Genomic DNA, 19295 nt, shown 5'->3' on the forward strand with positions numbered 1-19295 from the left:
GGAGGGTTGGATTGTTGGCGGGGGGTGACCATGAATTGAAGATCCGTTGACAGCGTAATGCACTATTTGTGTATTACGATTGGATAAACTGGTGGTTTCCGAAATATTATGATACATTAGGGTTATTGATAGCCCATTTCTAAGTCGATCAAACTTCATTTCAGTCAACTACTTCTACTAAACCCACTTTTCTCTGCGGAACTTCTAACGAATTCGTACACGTGGAATGTGCGTGTTGTAAACTTGACATGAAGCTTGTTTCTGTGTAATGCTCGTTATGTGTAGTGTCGCCATATGCCACCAGTTTTTATGACTATAAGTGAAGTGTAATATTGAATAATTGCATGGTTGTACACCTGTTGCTTTCTGCGGCGAGACTAACGGGGATATCGGCCCGTATTTGCGTCATATTATTTAAGCCAATGTTATTCGTCTACTTTCCTCTTCGCAATGTCAACAAAAGCGGAAAAAATTGTGTTAGACATTGGATGAAAAAAATTTTTTTTTAAAGAAATTAATGTGCGAACTCTATCTTGCACGAAGGCCTGAGTAGCAACCTTCCGTGGATTTTCCTCCATCTGTGGTGAGCCTCGCAATTTGACCAGTGAATTTCTTTTTCAACGAAATAATGATCGATTGCTGCTAATAAGTCTTTTATAAGTCTGCAAATTAGTCTTTAACAGTCGTACGACCCCTTCAATGGGTGAGAAATAAAAAATATTTTCTTCGAATTCTCTTTCAAGTACTTAGCAATTACAAGTAGCGCAGAATGTTGCGCAAAAAAAAACGTCGGTAGTTTCGTCGACTTGGATAGACAAAAATTCACAACCTTTCACGTGACTTATGACCACTCTCAACATCGTCTGATATACCCTGTATTCTTCGAGACACCGTATTTATATTTTTTGACAGAGGTATTAAACTCATTATATGAACACTCCCCTCTGCAATGTATCTGACAGCATCTTTGAGATGCTCGGTGAAAATAAATTTTCACCAATGGTGTGATTTTTTTCCCTTGTCTCGCAATACATTAGCTAATGTAGTAGGAGGCCTCGGTGGCTTTGATAGAATCACTTTTGGCAGATTCAAAATATGTTTTCACGTTTACAGAGCTCTGGTGCACTGTACTTCATTTTGGTGTTGCAGTCAACTTCCTCTTCCGCACAGATCCAGTTTTTAGTCATTGATCTATAGCGTAAATCACGTGAGTAGGTGCTTGGTAGAAAAGTTGACGTAGAAAATTGTGGGAATAACACGCACAGCCTCAATACAAAAACACCCACAACAAAAGTTAAACACGACACGAATTAATTAATTCTTCGTTTTTATGCACAGACCGGCATGCGTCAACAATCAAATCTAAAACACCGAAGAAAGGTGAGCCGAGAGAAGGGAGTGTGCGAATCCGGATCATGGGACGCGGGCGGGAGGAGGGAAGGCCAATCCTTCCAGCGGACGCAACCCCCCCCCCCTCTTCAAAGAAGATTTTATTGATAGGGAGGTCAATATTACATCTGGCATGGCCAATATTAGTAAAAACCTTTATCATCTACTTTAAATTTTTTTCCAAATCTTTTTAAATTATTTTGTTTTTTTTCGATGGGGGGGAGGGGTGGCCACCATTTTCTTTTCGCGTACCTCCCTAACAGCCTCTCTCGTATCCCCGGTCGGGAACCACTGTTCTATGGGAATTCGGGTGTCTCCAGAGATTTATTTAATATTAAAATTACATATTGCTGGCAGCACAAATGCCAGTTTTTATACATGAGCCGATGAAATAGTGCACCAATGAGTTCAAGCTAAGAAATCAAATCAAAATGGAATGTAATGTGTGCCGCAGACCAGTTCAATGATGTGGAACTGCGTCGCGAGCCACTTAAGTGATTTGTAATGTTCCGTGGGCCGTTTTAGTGCTGTTCAATTGTGCCGCGGGTCCCTTAAGTGGTCTATAAATGTGCCGTTTCGGCTCATTAAAAAAAACAGGTCAGGTCACGGGACACATCCGATGATTGCAGTGACCACATTTGGTCCACGAGCCATCGGTTGAACATGGGTGATTCATAAGTAGACGAGGAAAATTTCTTTGGTTTTGAGCGGATCGGGTCCTATGTGCATTTCTAACACAAACAGCTAATTCCTTTCGTCTTTTCTTTCCTTGTTGTGAGTCCAGCCGATACTGATGTAATAGAGATATCCCAAGTCCGAACACGTTTAAGGAAAATATATAGACACACCTATATAATGAAAGACTTTAACCTCAATCCCCATTACCTAAACTTGGCGCTTTCGCTCTGGATCCAGGGGGACCGATCCTGGAGGAGCGATGATCGGCTCGTTTCCAGGACAACGTGCGCTGTTGGCGCTTCCGACGAAGATTTCAGAAGTAAGAATGAAAACGGGATTCTTTTTCAGTCTTTTGGGAACGGTTTTTCTTAGCCACAGGCCCAGAAATCGCGGTTAGTTAGGAAGACGGAGTCAAAACAGTCGTTGCTGCTGTCCGGGATGTGGATAAAGTGATGACGTCTGTCCTCTCACAGCTGCTGCCCATAAATGCTGGAAATACAAAGTCCATAATAAACTGGGAAATTGCGAAGGAAATACATTCGAGCAATCCACGGGCCCAAGTTCATCGGAGGTAAGTTTGAACGAACTGACTTGCCGCTCAGCAGCGACTCGCGATCGGGTAGCGGACTGCCTCACTTTTGCCGTCGAACTGTTTGACATACAGTGAAACCTCGAGATAACGATACTCTGCGGACCGCTAAAAATATCGTTGTACTGGATTCCCTTGAAAATAGGGGGCAAAATTTCTAGAAAGTTTAGCGATTTTCATTGTAGCAGTTAAATGCAGAAAAAAAAACCGCGTAAAGAGTTAAATAAACGTCTTTAGTGCCACCTTGAAATGCATTTTTCGTACTTATCGGGCCACAAAAAAAGATTAATTAGTAGATTAACAAAATTTAGTTTCGTCCCTGTGAAAGAATTTATTGCAGCATTACATTTCTGTGCAGTACACAGCAGCTTCACTGCAACTTCGTTAACACCTTTTTGGGTACACGTGGTGTACAGTGAAACCTCGATATAACGATACTCTGCGGACCAAGGAAAATATCGTTGTGAGTGGTGTTACCGTTGCATCGAGAAGTAGTATGATCACCGGGCACCAAATTTATGCTGTTTTTGGCATCTCTTCTGAATTGTTAGTACTGTACCAGCATAAAAGCGTTTTACAGGTATTCGTTTGTGGCAAAAATCTGATTATTTTGTTGAATAAAATTCAGTTAGAGAGATATCAAGGAAACGGCTGTTTTTTCTGGATATTATGCTGAGGTGAACTTTTCTTTCCAAGTTCACCTCAGCATACTATCCAGGAAATATGGGTTTCCTTAAAATTCAGTTAGCTTTTTCATTCTGTAAAGTAGTTTCCCCGCACAACACTTACGTTTACTATACATAAAGTAGCTTAACAGCAGCTTCGTTAACATTTTCGGAGGGTAGGTAGCAGTGTTATCCCAAAAAATTTTTATGCAAGTAATTTCACTCCTCTCCAAAATTCTGAGGGTATTTTTCGGAAATGAAGGGTAATTTTTTTTATATAACGGTGAAAAATAGTTTGAAATCGGAATTGAAACACCATGACATTCGTAGCCTATATAAAATTCATGGTAGATAAATGAAACATACGTCAAAACTTCCAAACTTTGAAAAATATTCAATCGAAACACCTATATTAAATTTTGATTTGATATAAATATATAAAAATTATGGAATAACAAGAGCCAACTTAATGTTTATGTATATATTTATATACTCATGGGGCTCATTTGTTCAACAATTTTTCTTCGGTTTCCACTTCTTATATATAACAAAATTCATATCACAGTGAGCGCCTTCATCAGTGACAGTGAAAGGAGGGCCTTCGCATGATAATCTTATTAGGATGTCTCCCCAGATGGTCTCATCACCAAGTTGAGCTCTCTTTTTTGAGTTTGCATGATTTAATGTCGCAAAACCACGTTCACATGATGCTGTTGAAAGAGGCAAAGTTAAGGCAATTACGCTCAACTTCCTATATTCTGGATGCATAGAAGGTGGGTGTAGAGAAGGTGTATTATCACCACCACCTTCTCTGCACCCACTGATATATTTGCAAAATTCTGTCATTTCCATTCCCTTATATTTATATAATAGTTCTTTTACACACAAATACCCATTCTTCTCTAAGTAGTGCTTCTTTAGGAAGTATATTTTCATCTTTTTATACAAAGTATTCTCATTTCCTTTACAGTAGAAACAAATCAAACTGTCCGTTGCTTTCGGGACCGTCCATCCCTTTGGAAAAGAGCGTAAACTATCCCAGAGTCTGGGCGGTCAGCACTCATGTCTGTCTGTCGCTTCATAACTTTGCAATTCGTGGTTGTAATTCGTTTTTGAGCCAGTATGCAGAGTATCACTTTTTTTTTTATCATTGGACTCGAAAGCTTTTGCACATGTTATGTCATTCGTAGGATTCAAAATAGCGTTAAAGTCAGTGAAAATGCTCGTTGTACTTTCTTCATACCCGTTGTCCAAATTTTCTAGCAGATGGTCTAAAAACTGTTTTTCGCTTTCATGGAATTTTGATCTAAATTAAACATTTTTAATTCTTATATTTCTGTAATACTCATTTCCTTTTTCGAATTGTGTGAAGTCTTTCAAACGTATTCCAGCGTTGTCATGAAGTTTTTCTATTCGGAATTTTGTTAATTTCAACCTCTGAATAAGAGTTGAAAAACTAAGGTTGTCTGGTTGAAAAGCAACAGATCGTTTGTCGACCAAGTCCAAAACATCTTTTAAGCGAGAAATGTTTGCAGCAAAGTTGACCCTCAGATACTGTCTCTAAAAACTAGAGGATTTGGTGTCAGCCCCTCCTTTTTTTAAAATAAAGGTAGGTAACGAGCATTATACAGAAACCTCTGAACCCCTTGGTATATTATTAACTTTATGTTTATTATCTTATACGTATATTTTAAAAAAATGCAACCTAAATTTTGAGTATTTTCACCCCCCAAGAAAATTTCGAGGGTGACGAATGCCAATACGCATCTATTGGCGAACGCTAGTAGATAGTGCCAAATGCAAACACTGGGGGAGGGACTAAAATATATATTGAGAGGGATTTTAACTGAAATATAGTGTAAAGAATTGTAGTAGTTTCGAAATACACTAAAAAAAATATCGTTATAGAGGGATTTATTGTAGTAAAGGATACCGTTGTATCGGGAAGAGTGTAACATTATACGAGAGACAAATCCAAAGGAGATTAGAGGAAAATATCGTTGCATATATAGCAGGGGTCTTCAACCCATGGCCCACTGGTCAGCATTCCGAATTTTTTGCTGTGGTCCGCCAACTATTTTTATAAAATAGCTACTTTACATGGAAAAACGATTAAATTAAAAAAATCGTAAAAGAGCTCTGGCTACTGAAATCTATACTGCTGATTTTAGAACTGAGGTACTTCAAGATTCAATGATAATGTTGTGCATTTGATACATTAAGAGGGCCGGCGTAACGAATTCACGGGACCCTGAGCCAAATCAGTTTTTGATTTTTTATAGGCTACGTATTTTGAGAGGCCAAATTCAGCATCCAAAAGGTATACATAATTACACAATGTACAGAAATGCTAAAAAAACAAAATAAAATAAATAATTTTAGAACTATTGAAAAAAATTATTTCGTAATTGATGAAAATTTATAATTAATGAGAAAATAGTTACAGAATTACTGAAAGAAATACTTTCAGAATTGTCAATAGTAATTTCAGAATGGTTAAAAGTTATTCATGAGAAAATTGGGAATTTCTGAAAATTAATTTCATATAATTAGAATTTTAAATGAAAGAAATAATTGATAAAAAGAATCAATTTATATGAAAGAATGAAATCAATCTTCACGACTACTCGTTTGAATAACTAAAATTTGGTTATTTCTGCACGAATGCATCAAATTAACGCGGCTACGGCTTTCTTCGTTTAACGAGTCACTCCGATTACGTCGCCATATTTTTTCTCTCCCAAGAGAGACTCATTAACGAGGTTTTCACCATTTATTATGTATAATCCAACATTATTTGAATTGATTTTTTTTTATTGCAAGCGTAAAGTGTTGATTGTAAGCATTGAAATACCTGGTTAATTAATTCGTTGTGTGTTGAATAATTAAAAAAAAATATATATTTTTTTTTTACATTTTAATAAGAACTAAACTTAACGTATGGAACTACTTTAAGTTTTATCGTAAATTTTTTAGTTTAATTATCTCAATTTTTTTCATAATATGGTAATGAAGGGTTAAAAGCATATTGAAAGTGATTAAATCCCTTTAAAAAATATCGTTATAGAGGGATTTATCGTAGTTAAAGCTTTCGTTGCACCGAGAGGAGTTTTAACATCAGACTATAGGCAATTCAAAACAGGATTTGAGAAAATGTCATTGTAGAGAGGGATTTATCGTTACATCGAGTATCATTATAGCGAGGTTTCTCTGCACATGGGCATGCTACTGTGTGCCTTTATGGTTTTTCGTTTTTATGAATGATTGCTGCTGCACTGAAAATTCAGTTATTTATTGCACATAAACACGACCTTTAGAGAGACCGTAATTTCACACAACTATGGTCCAAACACCAATGCTCCCTAAAATTCGACTACATGCGAATCAGCTGTTAGTTAGGGGTTATGTTTTTCACGTTATCTTGTCAGCTGCAAACTTTCTGGGCTACAAGTTACTACGTACAACAAGCTGTTCTGTGCTCAGGGCCGCCACTAGGGGAGGGTGGGGTGCAGGCGGATCTGGTGCCCCAGGCGCCGGACTAGAGGGGGCGCAAATTTCACTCTTTAACCTCTCCTTCGGCGGGGGGGGGCTTCATATGGGGGGCGCCAAAATGGTTCTTGCCCGACTGACCAAGCATCTATTGTCTGTGCTAGTGAGATGTTCTGTATTACAGGTAATTTAGTATTTACATATGTGTAATAAACTTTTTTTACTGTTGCTTGCGTATAAAAGTAATTGTAGGAAAAATAATAGAAAATTGTACTTTGCTCTCAACTATGGTTCAACCATTTTTATGTACCACAAGCTGTTACCCGCAGCTTTACTCGCGTGAATTTGGTAATCTGAAAATCCCTCGTCGATGATTCCCCCATGTAACATTTGAACCCCCTCATGAGCCCCGTGGGGGATGAATTTTCAGAAAACCCGTCTTAGTGGGTATTTACATTACAAAATATATTATTGACTAAATTTCATATTTATGGCTTCAGTGATTTCGGCTCAGTGATGATTGCTCCATATAGCCTTCGAAGCCCCCTTTCTAAGGGGGGCTGAATTTTTGAAAATTCCTTCTCAGTGAATCTCTACATTACAATACAAAAATACTGACTAAATTAATACGACGACCCCCTCCCTATTGAACCCCCCTTCGCGGTCGACGAGCTTCAGCGGTTTTGGCTCAGCGGGATTTTTCTATGAATCCCTCTTTTTTTACCACCTTATAGGTGTCGAATTTAGAAAAACCCCTTCATCTTTTTCTAGAAAATAAAATAAAGATGAATATATATATATATATATATATTCCTGTTAATATATATATAGTTTTTTGAAGTAGATTCTTTCAACTATGTTTCGTAAGCGATTTATAATACGAAATATATGATGGACTATAGTTGGGACTTCATAACACAACTATGGTCCAAAATTTAATTTTTAAAAAATCCATATTTGAGCTACATAAAGAATTAAAAAAAAAATTTAATATTAATGCTTGATCTTTCTACTGGCAATATCAGCAAAACAAAATTTTTGAATAGCTTGAATACAGAAAGTATGGATTAATCTAGAAAATGGTTACATTTTGGACCATAGTTGTGTGAAATTACGGTACAATACTCTAGTTGTCTTGCAGCCAATGTAAAAGTTGTAAAAGTGTATCTGCGGCTTCGAATTTATAGTTTTGTCACTTGTGGGCTACATGGGTTTTGCCACCCTTATTCCATTTTATAATTTTTCTCCCATTTTAGTGCAATTTTTCTTGACCACTTATTCCTTGTATTTGTCGTCTTGTACGTATATCCGTATGCACCCTCACCCCTGTAAATACGCTACGCCTGTGTCTCTTTTAGTCATTCACATGATCACACACTCTTTAGGTCGCTCAAACGCTCTCGAAGGCATCCTTTTTGTCACTCACTGATCTGGTTCCTCTCTTTCTAGATCACATTTTTGATCATTCACATGCTTGCTTGCACAACACTCTCTTGGCCGAAGCGGATTTATGGTGGACTATAGAAATTTTGTTGCCCCCCCCCCTTTTTCGGCCACTCATTCCTCATATTTTTCGTCTCCAAACTTGAGCCTTGCCTTGCTAAGCTTTCCTGTTAATACGCCACTGCTTCGGAGTACATTTCGATTTTATCCACGTTGAATCACGAATAATATCGTAGACATCTATTTAACTTAAACGCCATAGAAGGTTTTCCCTAAAAGAAAATTTCCTTATGTAGAGGTATGATAGTGTAAATAGTGTTGTTGTATGTGCCCCGTCGATCATAATTACGAGAAAATTTCTGTTCAAAAGAGAAATGAAAACGCACTGCTTGAAACTGACACCTCAGCTGACGTTTTTTTCCGTGACTCTCAGCTGATGGAAAATATTAATTATTGGTTATTTTTTTTATGTGTGTGGCACTACACATCACGTTCGACTGCTCCAAGAAAAGTATACTTCATAGCTGTGGATGTTAAGGTTCTGCACACTAACTACATGTGTCTGCTGAGTATGCTTTTTTTTATGAATCCTGCAGCTTCCTCATTGGGTCTTCTAATCAGTACTTTTCCCCCTTTTCTATGATGTCGGTTTACGTCGTTTGCGTTTTGTTTTAAGGTACTGAGAATCGAACTCTATGGTTAGGTTTGATAAATAACGCTATTTCGGTTTGTTTTCCTGAGTTTTCTCCGCCTGTTTCTACATTTTCACGTGCATATTTTTACATTCCCTTATACATTATTTTTACGTTCATTGCAAGGGTGGTTTTTTTTTCTCCTTCATTATCAAAGGAATTGGGAATTATGATAACGACCGGTAAGTGAATTCCAAAAACATATTTTAGTAAGATATTGTGATATATATTTTTCCTATTGCGTGTTTCGAAAAGAAAATTAACCAAGTAAAATAAAACATGTCTAAATTGACCATTGAAGAGACTCTTCTTCATCGGTCAAAATACATGAATTGTCGTCTGAATATAGCGTCATAGTCTATAGATTGTCATGGTCATAGAATTCGACCATTAGTTAGTTCTTAACCTTTTTACTGCACTTCACTCCAGTAAATTTTGATTCACATTCTCGCACCCACGTAAACTTAAATTTACTTCCTCACACCTGTTAATTAAGTAATCGCATCAAAGAAAATTTTCGAGCTTTCACACCCTCGAAATTGCTCTCTCGCACCACTAAATTGGACTGTGGTGTGATATTCATAGACCCTCCAGTGTTACATATCAAAAACGCTCGTCTTGATGATCTGTATCGGAATCGGAGGAAATCCGACACTGCGTACCTATCGGGGCAGCCAGGACTAATATTTACATCTGGAGCTAGTGCAGGGGAGGACAAATCCCAGGCGCCAGGCCGCCACGGCGATTAAAAAATTGGTATCGGTGCCTAAAATTTTCTTTGTGTAGTTACTAAATTGCAGGTTGAGAGCAGCACAACATGTTTAGAATTTATAGCAGCATATCAAACAACAGCCAACATGAAAGAAGGCCTGGCACCCCATACCCTGAAAAAGTCACGAGAAGGGCCTTTTTTCCTCCGGATAAAAATTTTTTGGTCCTTAAAATTTTTTTTATTGCGCCTAGATTTTTTTTCCGATTTGTCCAACCCTGGGCTAGAGACCACCTGTCAGATTTTACGCTTAGTCTATTTACCAGGATCTACTGTACTACTGTGGATTCGAGTGCGAATGTTTAAAATATGTGTTTCGTGGAATTGAGAGCCATAGACTGGGTGAAGTTAGAGGTATGTTACGGGAGTCCAAAACAAGAACTCCGGTGATGTGAATTCGTCTTAATTATACTTTTATGTGAACACGAGTTAAATTAATGTGCTTGTTCTCGCTCTGCTGCTGACCACAGTGGGTGTCACGCGACGGCAGTTGGTTTCACGCCGGTAATTCGGTCACTGTACCCTAACAGTTTCTCCCGTTAAGATTTACTCGTACATTTGGCTAATCTCCATCTTTCGGATCGAAGCTGTCCGGGAAATGTGTTTGAATACTGGCCGAGCTTATCATTGCCCTTTCTTCTCTCTCGTCCCCCCCCCCTTTCTTATTCAAAGCAAATCCAGTAACTTCACTCGCGCAAAAAAAAAAAAAAGTTTGGCTCGGGTCCCAAACATGATTCAAACTGGTTTTGTATGCTTACAAATAGTTTACGTTTTTACACTTGAAAACAAAATCGAATGTGTCAACATTAATTTGTGGAATTTTCATTTTTTTTAAATCGCGTTCTTCTGTTTACCGTAGTTTTCAACGGAATATATTTTTCCGAGATTGTTTAAAAATAAAATGGTGAGAATGAAAAGTATCAATTTTTTTTTTGTGATGTGATTTGTAATATATTCAGAAGTTGGGTTTTTTTTTTGTTTTCTCCGCGGATAGAAGAATTCAAGATAGCAAAAAGTTATGAGCCCATCACTCTTTCTGGGCGGGAGCCAATCCTCGTAATCTCCTGTGAGAATCCATCTGCCTGCCTTGCATCGTTGCTTTCTACTCGGGCATATCAGTAATCATAATTTTACGCGGCATGGTACACGGATGTGATGCGTTCAATCTAATAATAACCATATTGTTGGAGAGCATGTATACTCAAATTTTAATTTTTTATTGAAATCAGCGTGATCGGAGTTTTCCTCCAACAACTTCGCGACAATTTTGTTTTTGTCATATCGCTGGTGATATTTAGGTGATTTCTTTCTCAGCAGTTTGGCTTAGCAGGTGTTAGGCTTTTTTCAGGTGTTGTCATCAGTAGCTTTTGCTCAAAAAAAATCTCACCCGTGCGAGAAATCGTTTCGGCACCACTCTAGCGTATAAGGCACACCAATAAGATGACCCGAAAAACTCGCAAATTCGTAAATGTTATACGTATGCATCAAAAATTAGTTTTCCCCTACTAATTATTCCATCGGACACATTCATAGTTTGAATTATGCAATCAAAACACACATTTTCCGATTTTTTATTCATTTGGTTTTTCCATCTATCCCTGATTTGTCTCTCCGTGCCGCCGCATGGGTCGCACAACCCAAGAACCGCATCTGGTTTGTCGTGAATTTGTGCGTCAAAGGGTTGATCCGATTAACGTGTTTTGTCTACCGTCGGCGTGAAGTGGGAGTGTCAGGGGCAGGGCCGTAACTTCGTATTTTGCCGTCCCCTCCACCTTAAAATTCGACAATTTTTACTATGATGTTCTTTTTTCCACCTAAAACTGCCGCCCCATAAATGTTGCCCCCTCTAGTTCCTGCTCTGGCACGAACTCCTATATAACCTATCTAGGTTATCTAGGTGGTCGGGGCAATGTGTGTGGGTGAGAACAGTTTTCTGTTCCCAACTTTCGGCCGTAACAAATGCGTTTTGACTTCCCGTAAAAGGGGAAAAATCTCCGATGGCACGTTTGCAATATTCAGACGACACACATATACGATGATTTGCAGAAAAACACCATTAACTATGACTCGTTATTCATTCCAGAGTTACTTGACAGCATATAGATAATAGCATATGAAATACAGTATACCATTATGGGATATAATCTGGAATAATATTGTAATAAAAAGAGAGAGTTTGTATGAATAATTCGAAGCGTGTGATTAAGGTATCTGACCACCTTTCTATAAGATGGTACTGGTGCTTTGATAACATTTTTTGATAGGAAAATGTCTCAAAATAATAAAAACAATAATGAAGTTTGGACTACTTTTTTTTGTCATTTCCTAGGAAAAAATATTTTTTTAAGCAAATACATATTTAAGCAAAATTCGTGTAATATTTTCGAAACACGATTGCAAAAAATTATATGAATGCAATGTTTTGTTATTTTCATATCGCATTCAGTTGGTGCTGATGCAGGTTATGAACCAAAATTTAAAGGATTGTGTCATGCTCATAAATTGCACAAAAATCTGTTGAGGGGCCGTTCAAGTATTACGTAAGCAAATTTTTAGCCATTTTTGACCCCCTCCCCCCACTTTGTCAGCAAAATTTCGTCATCAACTCTGCCCCACTGAATCCTAACTCATATTTTCATAAGGGTGGTTGATGACGTAAGCATTATCCAAACCCCCCCTCCCCCCTTGTCATCAAAAGTCAGCAAATCGGAAACCCCCTCCCCCCTATCGATGATGACGTAATACTTGAACGGCCCCCCTGATGTACGTGTGGATTTTTTGAAATTTCATTCGTACCACTGTAATTGGACAAATACATATGATAGACCTTAGATTTTGGTTCATAACCCTTAACAGTATGTGGCAGAATCAGGGTAATAATTAACTGATTAATTATCGAAAATAAGACTTATTTATATTATAACAGCTACGAGAAATTCCGCATTGTTTTTTTTATGGGAGCAACGCTCACGAACACGTGTTCAGGTTTTCACGTCTGATGGATGCTGAGTGCTTTTAGCTAACGTTAGAATTGAGAATGGATCCTTTTAAAACCCTTCTTTTTTCAGCGGCGTATATCTGCAGGCGATTTGATATGATTGTAAAAACTCGAGTAGTCTATGTAATCCTAATAGTCAGTAATGAGTGAACCGTTAAATTAATATGTGATCGTGAAGAACATGTTCTCAAGTGCTCTTCAACAATTTCCCCCCATCATCGTCGAAATAGTGTGTGCGCATTCATTCCTGAAGTGTCGTATGTATTTTACCATCCTCTAATGTGAGGGTTGAAGGTGATGAGAGAGAGAGAGAGAGAGAGAGCATTTCAGTTGGAAGCTTATGAACGCAATAAGTTCTGCTTCCGGGGGATACAGCGGAAGGAAGTCATTTACACTTCATGAGCTTCGTTTGATGATGATGGGAAAGGTTAAGTGTGGATCTTTTCCCCTCCATTTTTTTTAAAGAATTTATAGATGGTGGGTTTTTTGTTTCGTGACACAAATTTCGGCTACTAATTTCCTTCTTTGAGCACCTGCGTACATAGGCGGAGATAGACTTGGAAGTCTGGGGGGGGGGGGGGGCGGCACGACGACGATGATGATGATGATGCCTATTCATATATACATATATATATATTAGATCAGTCGACTCCACCTTTGACGTTGGGGGGCAACGCCCCCCCACCCCAGCACCAAAGGTGAAGTCGACTGATCTAATGCATACATGTATAGATGAATTGACATCATCATCGTGCCCCCCCCCCCAAACTTCCTAGTCAATTCCGCCTATGTATCTCATCATTGAGACAACGACGGCTCATAATCTGAGTGGGAGGAGGCGGCTACTAATTTCTGTGTTCGTTAATGTTTTCATTCATTCTTCAAAACGAAAGTTTCTCATATGATCTAGGTGTAGATCCAGAACGATAGTGGGAGGGGCAAATTGTGTAAGTTCGTTGAATCGCCCCGTATTTTCATGGGACACACAAATTTTCCCATATTTTTTGGATCTTGTAGAGGTGTGATCATCCCTATGCCCCCACCCCGGATCCGCGCTTAAGCGAAGGCAGATCTCTTCAGCCAGGGCTGTAGTGTAACTTCTCGGGGCCCCGGGACAGACTTCTTTGGGAGCCCTTCTTGAAAGGGTTGTTATTATGTAAAATAAGTGTGAATTTTTTTTTTGAGGCCCCCATTTGGCTCAGTGCTCCGGTTGCCCCAACCTAGTTATGGCCCTGATTCCTGCCTCCGCTTTTAAAGGCAGGCATCGTCAGCCGTGAATGGAGTGGGGGCAGGCATCTTCAGCTGTGAGTGAAGCGGAGGCAGGTATCTTCAACTTTGAATGAAGTGAAGACGCAGACATCTTCAGCCGCGAATGGAACTGAGTCAGGCGGATCCAGGGTGATGTGTCGGAGAAGCGACGTGTAAGGGCATTGGATGATAATCCTGCATTTTAGGGGGATAGACAAATTTTTCCATATTATTCGGCTCTTGTGAGGTGTGATAGTTCCTATCCCTCCAGATCCACGCCTGAACGGAGGCAAATATCTTCAGCTACGAATGAAGCGGAGACGGACATCTTCAGTCTTGAACTGGAACTCCCTCCACGTAGAGACAAGTATCTTCAGCTGCGCAAATAAAGCCGAGGTAAATATCTTCAGCCGGCGGAGCGGAGGCCGATGGATCCAGGGTGATGTGTCGGAGAAGCGACTTGTGTAGGTGCATTGGATCATCCCGTATTTTAGGAGACAAATTTACCCCATATTATTCGGCTCTTGGGAGGGGCGATCGACCCCCCCCCCCCCCAAATCTGCGCTTGATATGATCTGTTGTGTTTCATCATTTTTGACTGCTTTCTTCAACGAAGCTGAAGATTGAGAAGGCGCGGGCGATTTTCTAGCCATTACATTTCGGGCAATATCCGTGTGATGAGAATAGTACGTGACTGGACTATTCTGCGTGTGTCTCTGTTGCTGTATTTCAGAGACGCATTGGGCAATTATGCCACGGCAAAGTATGCCGTGTCGTTTCGGCTAATTTTATAGCTGTTACCTCAAACAATGTCTGATAGAGCCGTTGCATGGGTATAATGTTTTGCTTTTCCCCCTAGTTTTTAATGTTACAAGACGTTGTTGCGCGATCGCCATTCAGACCAATGAACGTGACAGTTGAGTTTCGTGATGCGAGTATATTTTATCGCCCTTATAAAGAACCTAGAGTGACCAGGTTTTGCTGCTGAAAATATCGATTTCATGTTACTGTAAGGTCGAGAGAAAGAGAAATATTCATATGTCTCAAGCCTTCGCTCATGTTTTCATGTCGGCATGGTTCGCCATGGGAACGTTATGCCGACGATTTTCGTAGCTGACCGTTCGCGAGAGTTGAAAAAAAACATATATTTATGTCCTGTAAGAAGACTGGTGCTGTTAATGACAATGGTTTCGCTATGATGGCTTTTTTTAATATATTTCTCATTTTGAAGGCCATCCAGTTAGGTATCGCTCCTGTCTCTACAGGATGGCGTTTTTCTTACGGCATGATTGATGGGTATCCCTTTTTTCATTCTGATTGATCCCTAATTTTTTTTTATTAAATGAGAAGACTAGTACATATTTTTTTATTTTAGGCTACCATTTGGCATCTAAAGACAGGGATTGAGTTTACTCTAGCCATTTGAATATTTAATGCAATAAAAGACTCGCTCTTATCATTTATTTGTGTGCTCGTATCTTGATGAAAATAAGGAAAAATGGACATCATATAAGGAATTTTTAAATCGGTATTATTAATTTTATTATTTTGACCATATGTCGAGGTGGAGTCGACATCAGGAAAAAACTATACTTCATTGTTATGACGGCCCCTTATGATTATAGAAAGCCCCCTTCAGTGAATTCACCTCTTAGCAATACTCATAGGCTATTCAGAACATAAATTCACCATCTACTTGGCTTATGCTAAGGACAAACTGTTTTTAATATCCTTGCTGTCTATTGCTTGAGGTGCAGCTGGTGTAGACTGAGAATTAAAAAAAAATTCCCTTTCTGAAACAGAAAATTTTTGATTAGAAGCTAGCTTCTAATCAAAAATTTTCTATACATTTTCTAGTATTCAAAATACAGCTGTATTTAGATATATTTCTAAATGTTTTAAAACTAAATTAATTTGATGATTTGACATTTTCAAGCTAAATAACTTGAATGTTTTTTTTCCCATTAATAAATCATTATACACATGAATATATTTATTGATTTCTGAAATAATAATACATTTTTTATGAATGGAAATTTTTTTTTGCTCAATGTATGTTTCTTCATCAAGTGAGATATGTGATTATTATATATGTATTTTTTTTTTGAATTCATTTTCAATAAAGGTCATGAAAGAACTGAAGACCTGATGACGCCTCGCTACTCAGAAGTTTCTAGTACCCCTAGCACTTCGCCGAAGGTCAGTTTGACTTCTGATTATGTAAGTTTTTTGCTTTATTTTTTTTCGTGGAATCGCGCCAGGCGGAGGAATGAATCTGATTGCAAATCTGATTAATTTTAAATTTTACCTTTAAATGTGTAGCTTTGCATATATTTGCAAAGAGTTTTTAACCTCTTTATACAATCACGGGTGTAATATTGCGTCCAAACACCAGTGAAATAAATTCAAATGAGATCTCTGTATTTTCTTTCCTCTCTTTTCACCGTAGCAAAGCTTTATAGCCACCGCATTATCTACACAAGTTGCTTTTCCTTTCCCTCCTTTCTTTGTGATGCATCTTTCTACTATATACATATAAGAGCGAAAAAGAACAAGTAGGGTGAGGGTGAAAAGAGGAGGAGAAAGGAAAAACTTCCTTATCTATATTATTTATTATACTTTTTCCTTTTCATATATATATTTTTTTCCCTCCTTCCTTTTTCTAACATGCAGTTGGTTAGGACAAGGTTACCATATTTATCGCTGATTTGTTGAATAGTGATAATCAAAATTTCTTGCAAAAACCTTATACGTGAAGTGATTAAATGTTCATTACTGCAGTCAGAAGATAAAAACCCAGAATTGCCTTTGCACATAAGCTGAGGTAATTTTCTTTCCATTTTATAATTTGAATTGGCTGATAGATCTCCCAATTAATGACGACCAATGCTTTGTTTGCTACAGAGCATGTGTGGCTGTGACTGCTAATTTTTTAAAATGTTTGCTTTCATTTCTTGTTTTTGCAATCCAAATTTTTTCTTACTATAGTCTGAATTACAAAGAAGGTAGTTATATATTTGTAAAGTAATATTATACTTCAATCAGAGCCACCCCTACCAGATGCAGGGCCCGTTGCAAAAATAACAGTTAAAGCCAGAGGCATCTTAATAATTTTGAGGCTTCTTACCTTAATTTTATATATTCCGTGTGGAAAAAGGGGGAATCAGCATCCAAAAATTCATACATAATTACAAAATATACCAGAATGTTAAAAAATATAGATGCTATTGAATGTAAATTAACAAAAAAAATTAATGGAAAATTTTAAACTGAAGAAATTTTAAATTGATGAAATAAATAGTTTAAAATAATTAAAATTTGGACCTAATGAAAAAAATTGTCTAAACTAAGAACTAATGAAAATTCAAAAATGAGGAATCAAATATGAAAAAAATAATTGACAGATAATTCCCCAGCACCTGTAAAAATTCAGAATAAATGAAAGAAACAATTCCAGAATCGATAAAAATTTAGAATTCCAGAAATGACAAAAGTTCCGAATTTATGAAAAAAATAACTCCAGAATTATTACTTTCCATATGAAAATGCAGCATTCCAGAATTATGCCTTTCCAGACAAAGATGAAGAATTCCAGAACTATTTCATTTTAGATGAAGATGCAGAATTCTGGAAATATTTTTCTGGATAAAAAATCAAACTGGAAATGAGATTTCCAGAATTGATGAATGAATGGTGATTCAGAATTTCAGAATGAATGATGATTCAGAATTTCAGAATGAACGATGATTCAGAATTTCAGAATGAACGATGATTCAGAATTTCAGAATGAATGATGATTCAGAATTTCAGAATGAATGATGATTCAGAATTTCAGAATGAATGAATTCAAAATTTATGAAAGAAATTATTTCTGTAAGTGCTGGGCATCCAAAAATGCAGGGCCTAGTGTGACCGCGCACCTGACACACCCCTAAGGGCGGCTCTGACTTCACTACATTTATTTTATATACAATCTTTGAGGTTTTTGCACGTCAAAAATTATCAACTCAGAAAAAAAATAAATATTGAGCTTTTTAAGGATAATTTATATGAGACTTTTAGCTTCTGAAGTTATGCTTTATTAGCAAAAGCATAAAAGCTCAACTCACTTTTTTTTAATATTTTTAATGCTAGGGGGACAAGATGCTAGCTGAGGTGCCAACTTCAAAAGCAGATAAAAGAGAAGCTTACAAGGTAACAGAAAAATATCATAAACATCTTGAAGTAATAAATTTCAAAATGTTTTTACTATATATTTTTCTTCTTTTATTCAATGATTAAAAACAAGTTGATTAAAAATAAGATCCGGAATCCATTGAAATTCTTAACTGGTTGATCAGAATTTTTTAATTAATGATTCCAATTTTATTAAAAAATACTAGCTATATATAATACCCAGCGTTGCTCAGGTTTTCTTTATATTTAATTTTTTCTGGGCTTCGTATATATATCTCTAAGCAAACTCATTATTTCAGAAATCGTGAATTCAATACAATTTTTAAAATTATTGATGTGGCGGAAAATCCCACTAAATCTCCGCATTCCTACAGTAGAATAAACAATTTTAACACTGATTTCTGTGTGGATCATCCTTTGCCTATACCCCCTCAAAGTAATGCTGATGATGATTCTGCCACGTTACTGGGAGGATTGAAAAAGTGACAAACTATTATAAAGGCATATAAACTATTATACATATACTGGCAGCATATTAAAGTGACAAACCATTATAAATGGTTAACCATTATGGTGGTTATAAGCATTATATTATGTCTTTATAGGCATATTCATGTCCAAAATGCATTGCTAGGGAAACCATGTTAACCAAAGTAAACATTCCAAAAGTGATTGTTGAGGCTCAGGAACCATTGTTGCATGACATTTTTTTGCCCAGCTCTGACAAATTTTTAAAGTAGCCTATATCGTTCAAGTCGGGCTCCGTTTGGTATATGTATATGTAAAATTTGATCAGTCTGAAATTGTAGATTTGTATAGGGAACACACACACACACACACACAGACAGGCAGAAAATCAATTATATATATATATAGATTTTTGATTGCTAATCATTCATAACAAACATAATACTGGTTACTATATAATATTAATTGATGCTATAAAAAATATATTTTATATATTTCATGCACCTATTTTCTAGATGTGAACAAATGCTGGAATAGATTAAGAAATTCTGGTTGCCCACATGAAGCAATTTGATATGCTGAACGTACTTGTCTTATCCTCAATTTCTTAACTCGTATCTTGTTCTGTTTTATTTAGAAAATTGGTTATTTTACGTTAGCCACAGATTTCGAAATTGCTTTCAATCTTCAT

General features: G+C 37.3%; 1 protein-coding gene across 6 annotated transcripts in view; it reads left to right on the top strand.

Annotated features, from left to right (window-relative positions):
• Orp8 (Oxysterol-binding protein-related protein 8) overlaps positions 1–19295 on the top strand; it is a 96787-nt gene that overhangs the window by 50459 nt on the left and 27033 nt on the right. For 3 of the 6 annotated variants that reach the window (XM_089250935.1, XM_089250937.1, XM_089250938.1), the window contains 2 exons: positions 16086–16180; positions 18095–18154. In XM_089250935.1, coding sequence (XP_089107061.1) covers positions 16086–16180; positions 18095–18154 — 155 coding nt within the window. Of the gene's footprint in view, positions 1–2571; positions 2639–16085; positions 16181–18094; positions 18155–19295 lie in introns of those variants that run through there. The other 3 variants (XM_089250939.1, XM_089250941.1, XM_089250936.1) reach the window with 3 other exon arrangements.

Source organism: Pholcus phalangioides, unplaced genomic scaffold, assembly GCF_987345545.1.
Source record: "Pholcus phalangioides strain wild (caught in Gottingen) unplaced genomic scaffold, Ppha-v1.0 ptg000024l_1, whole genome shotgun sequence".
NCBI lineage: Eukaryota > Metazoa > Arthropoda > Arachnida > Araneae > Pholcidae > Pholcus > Pholcus phalangioides.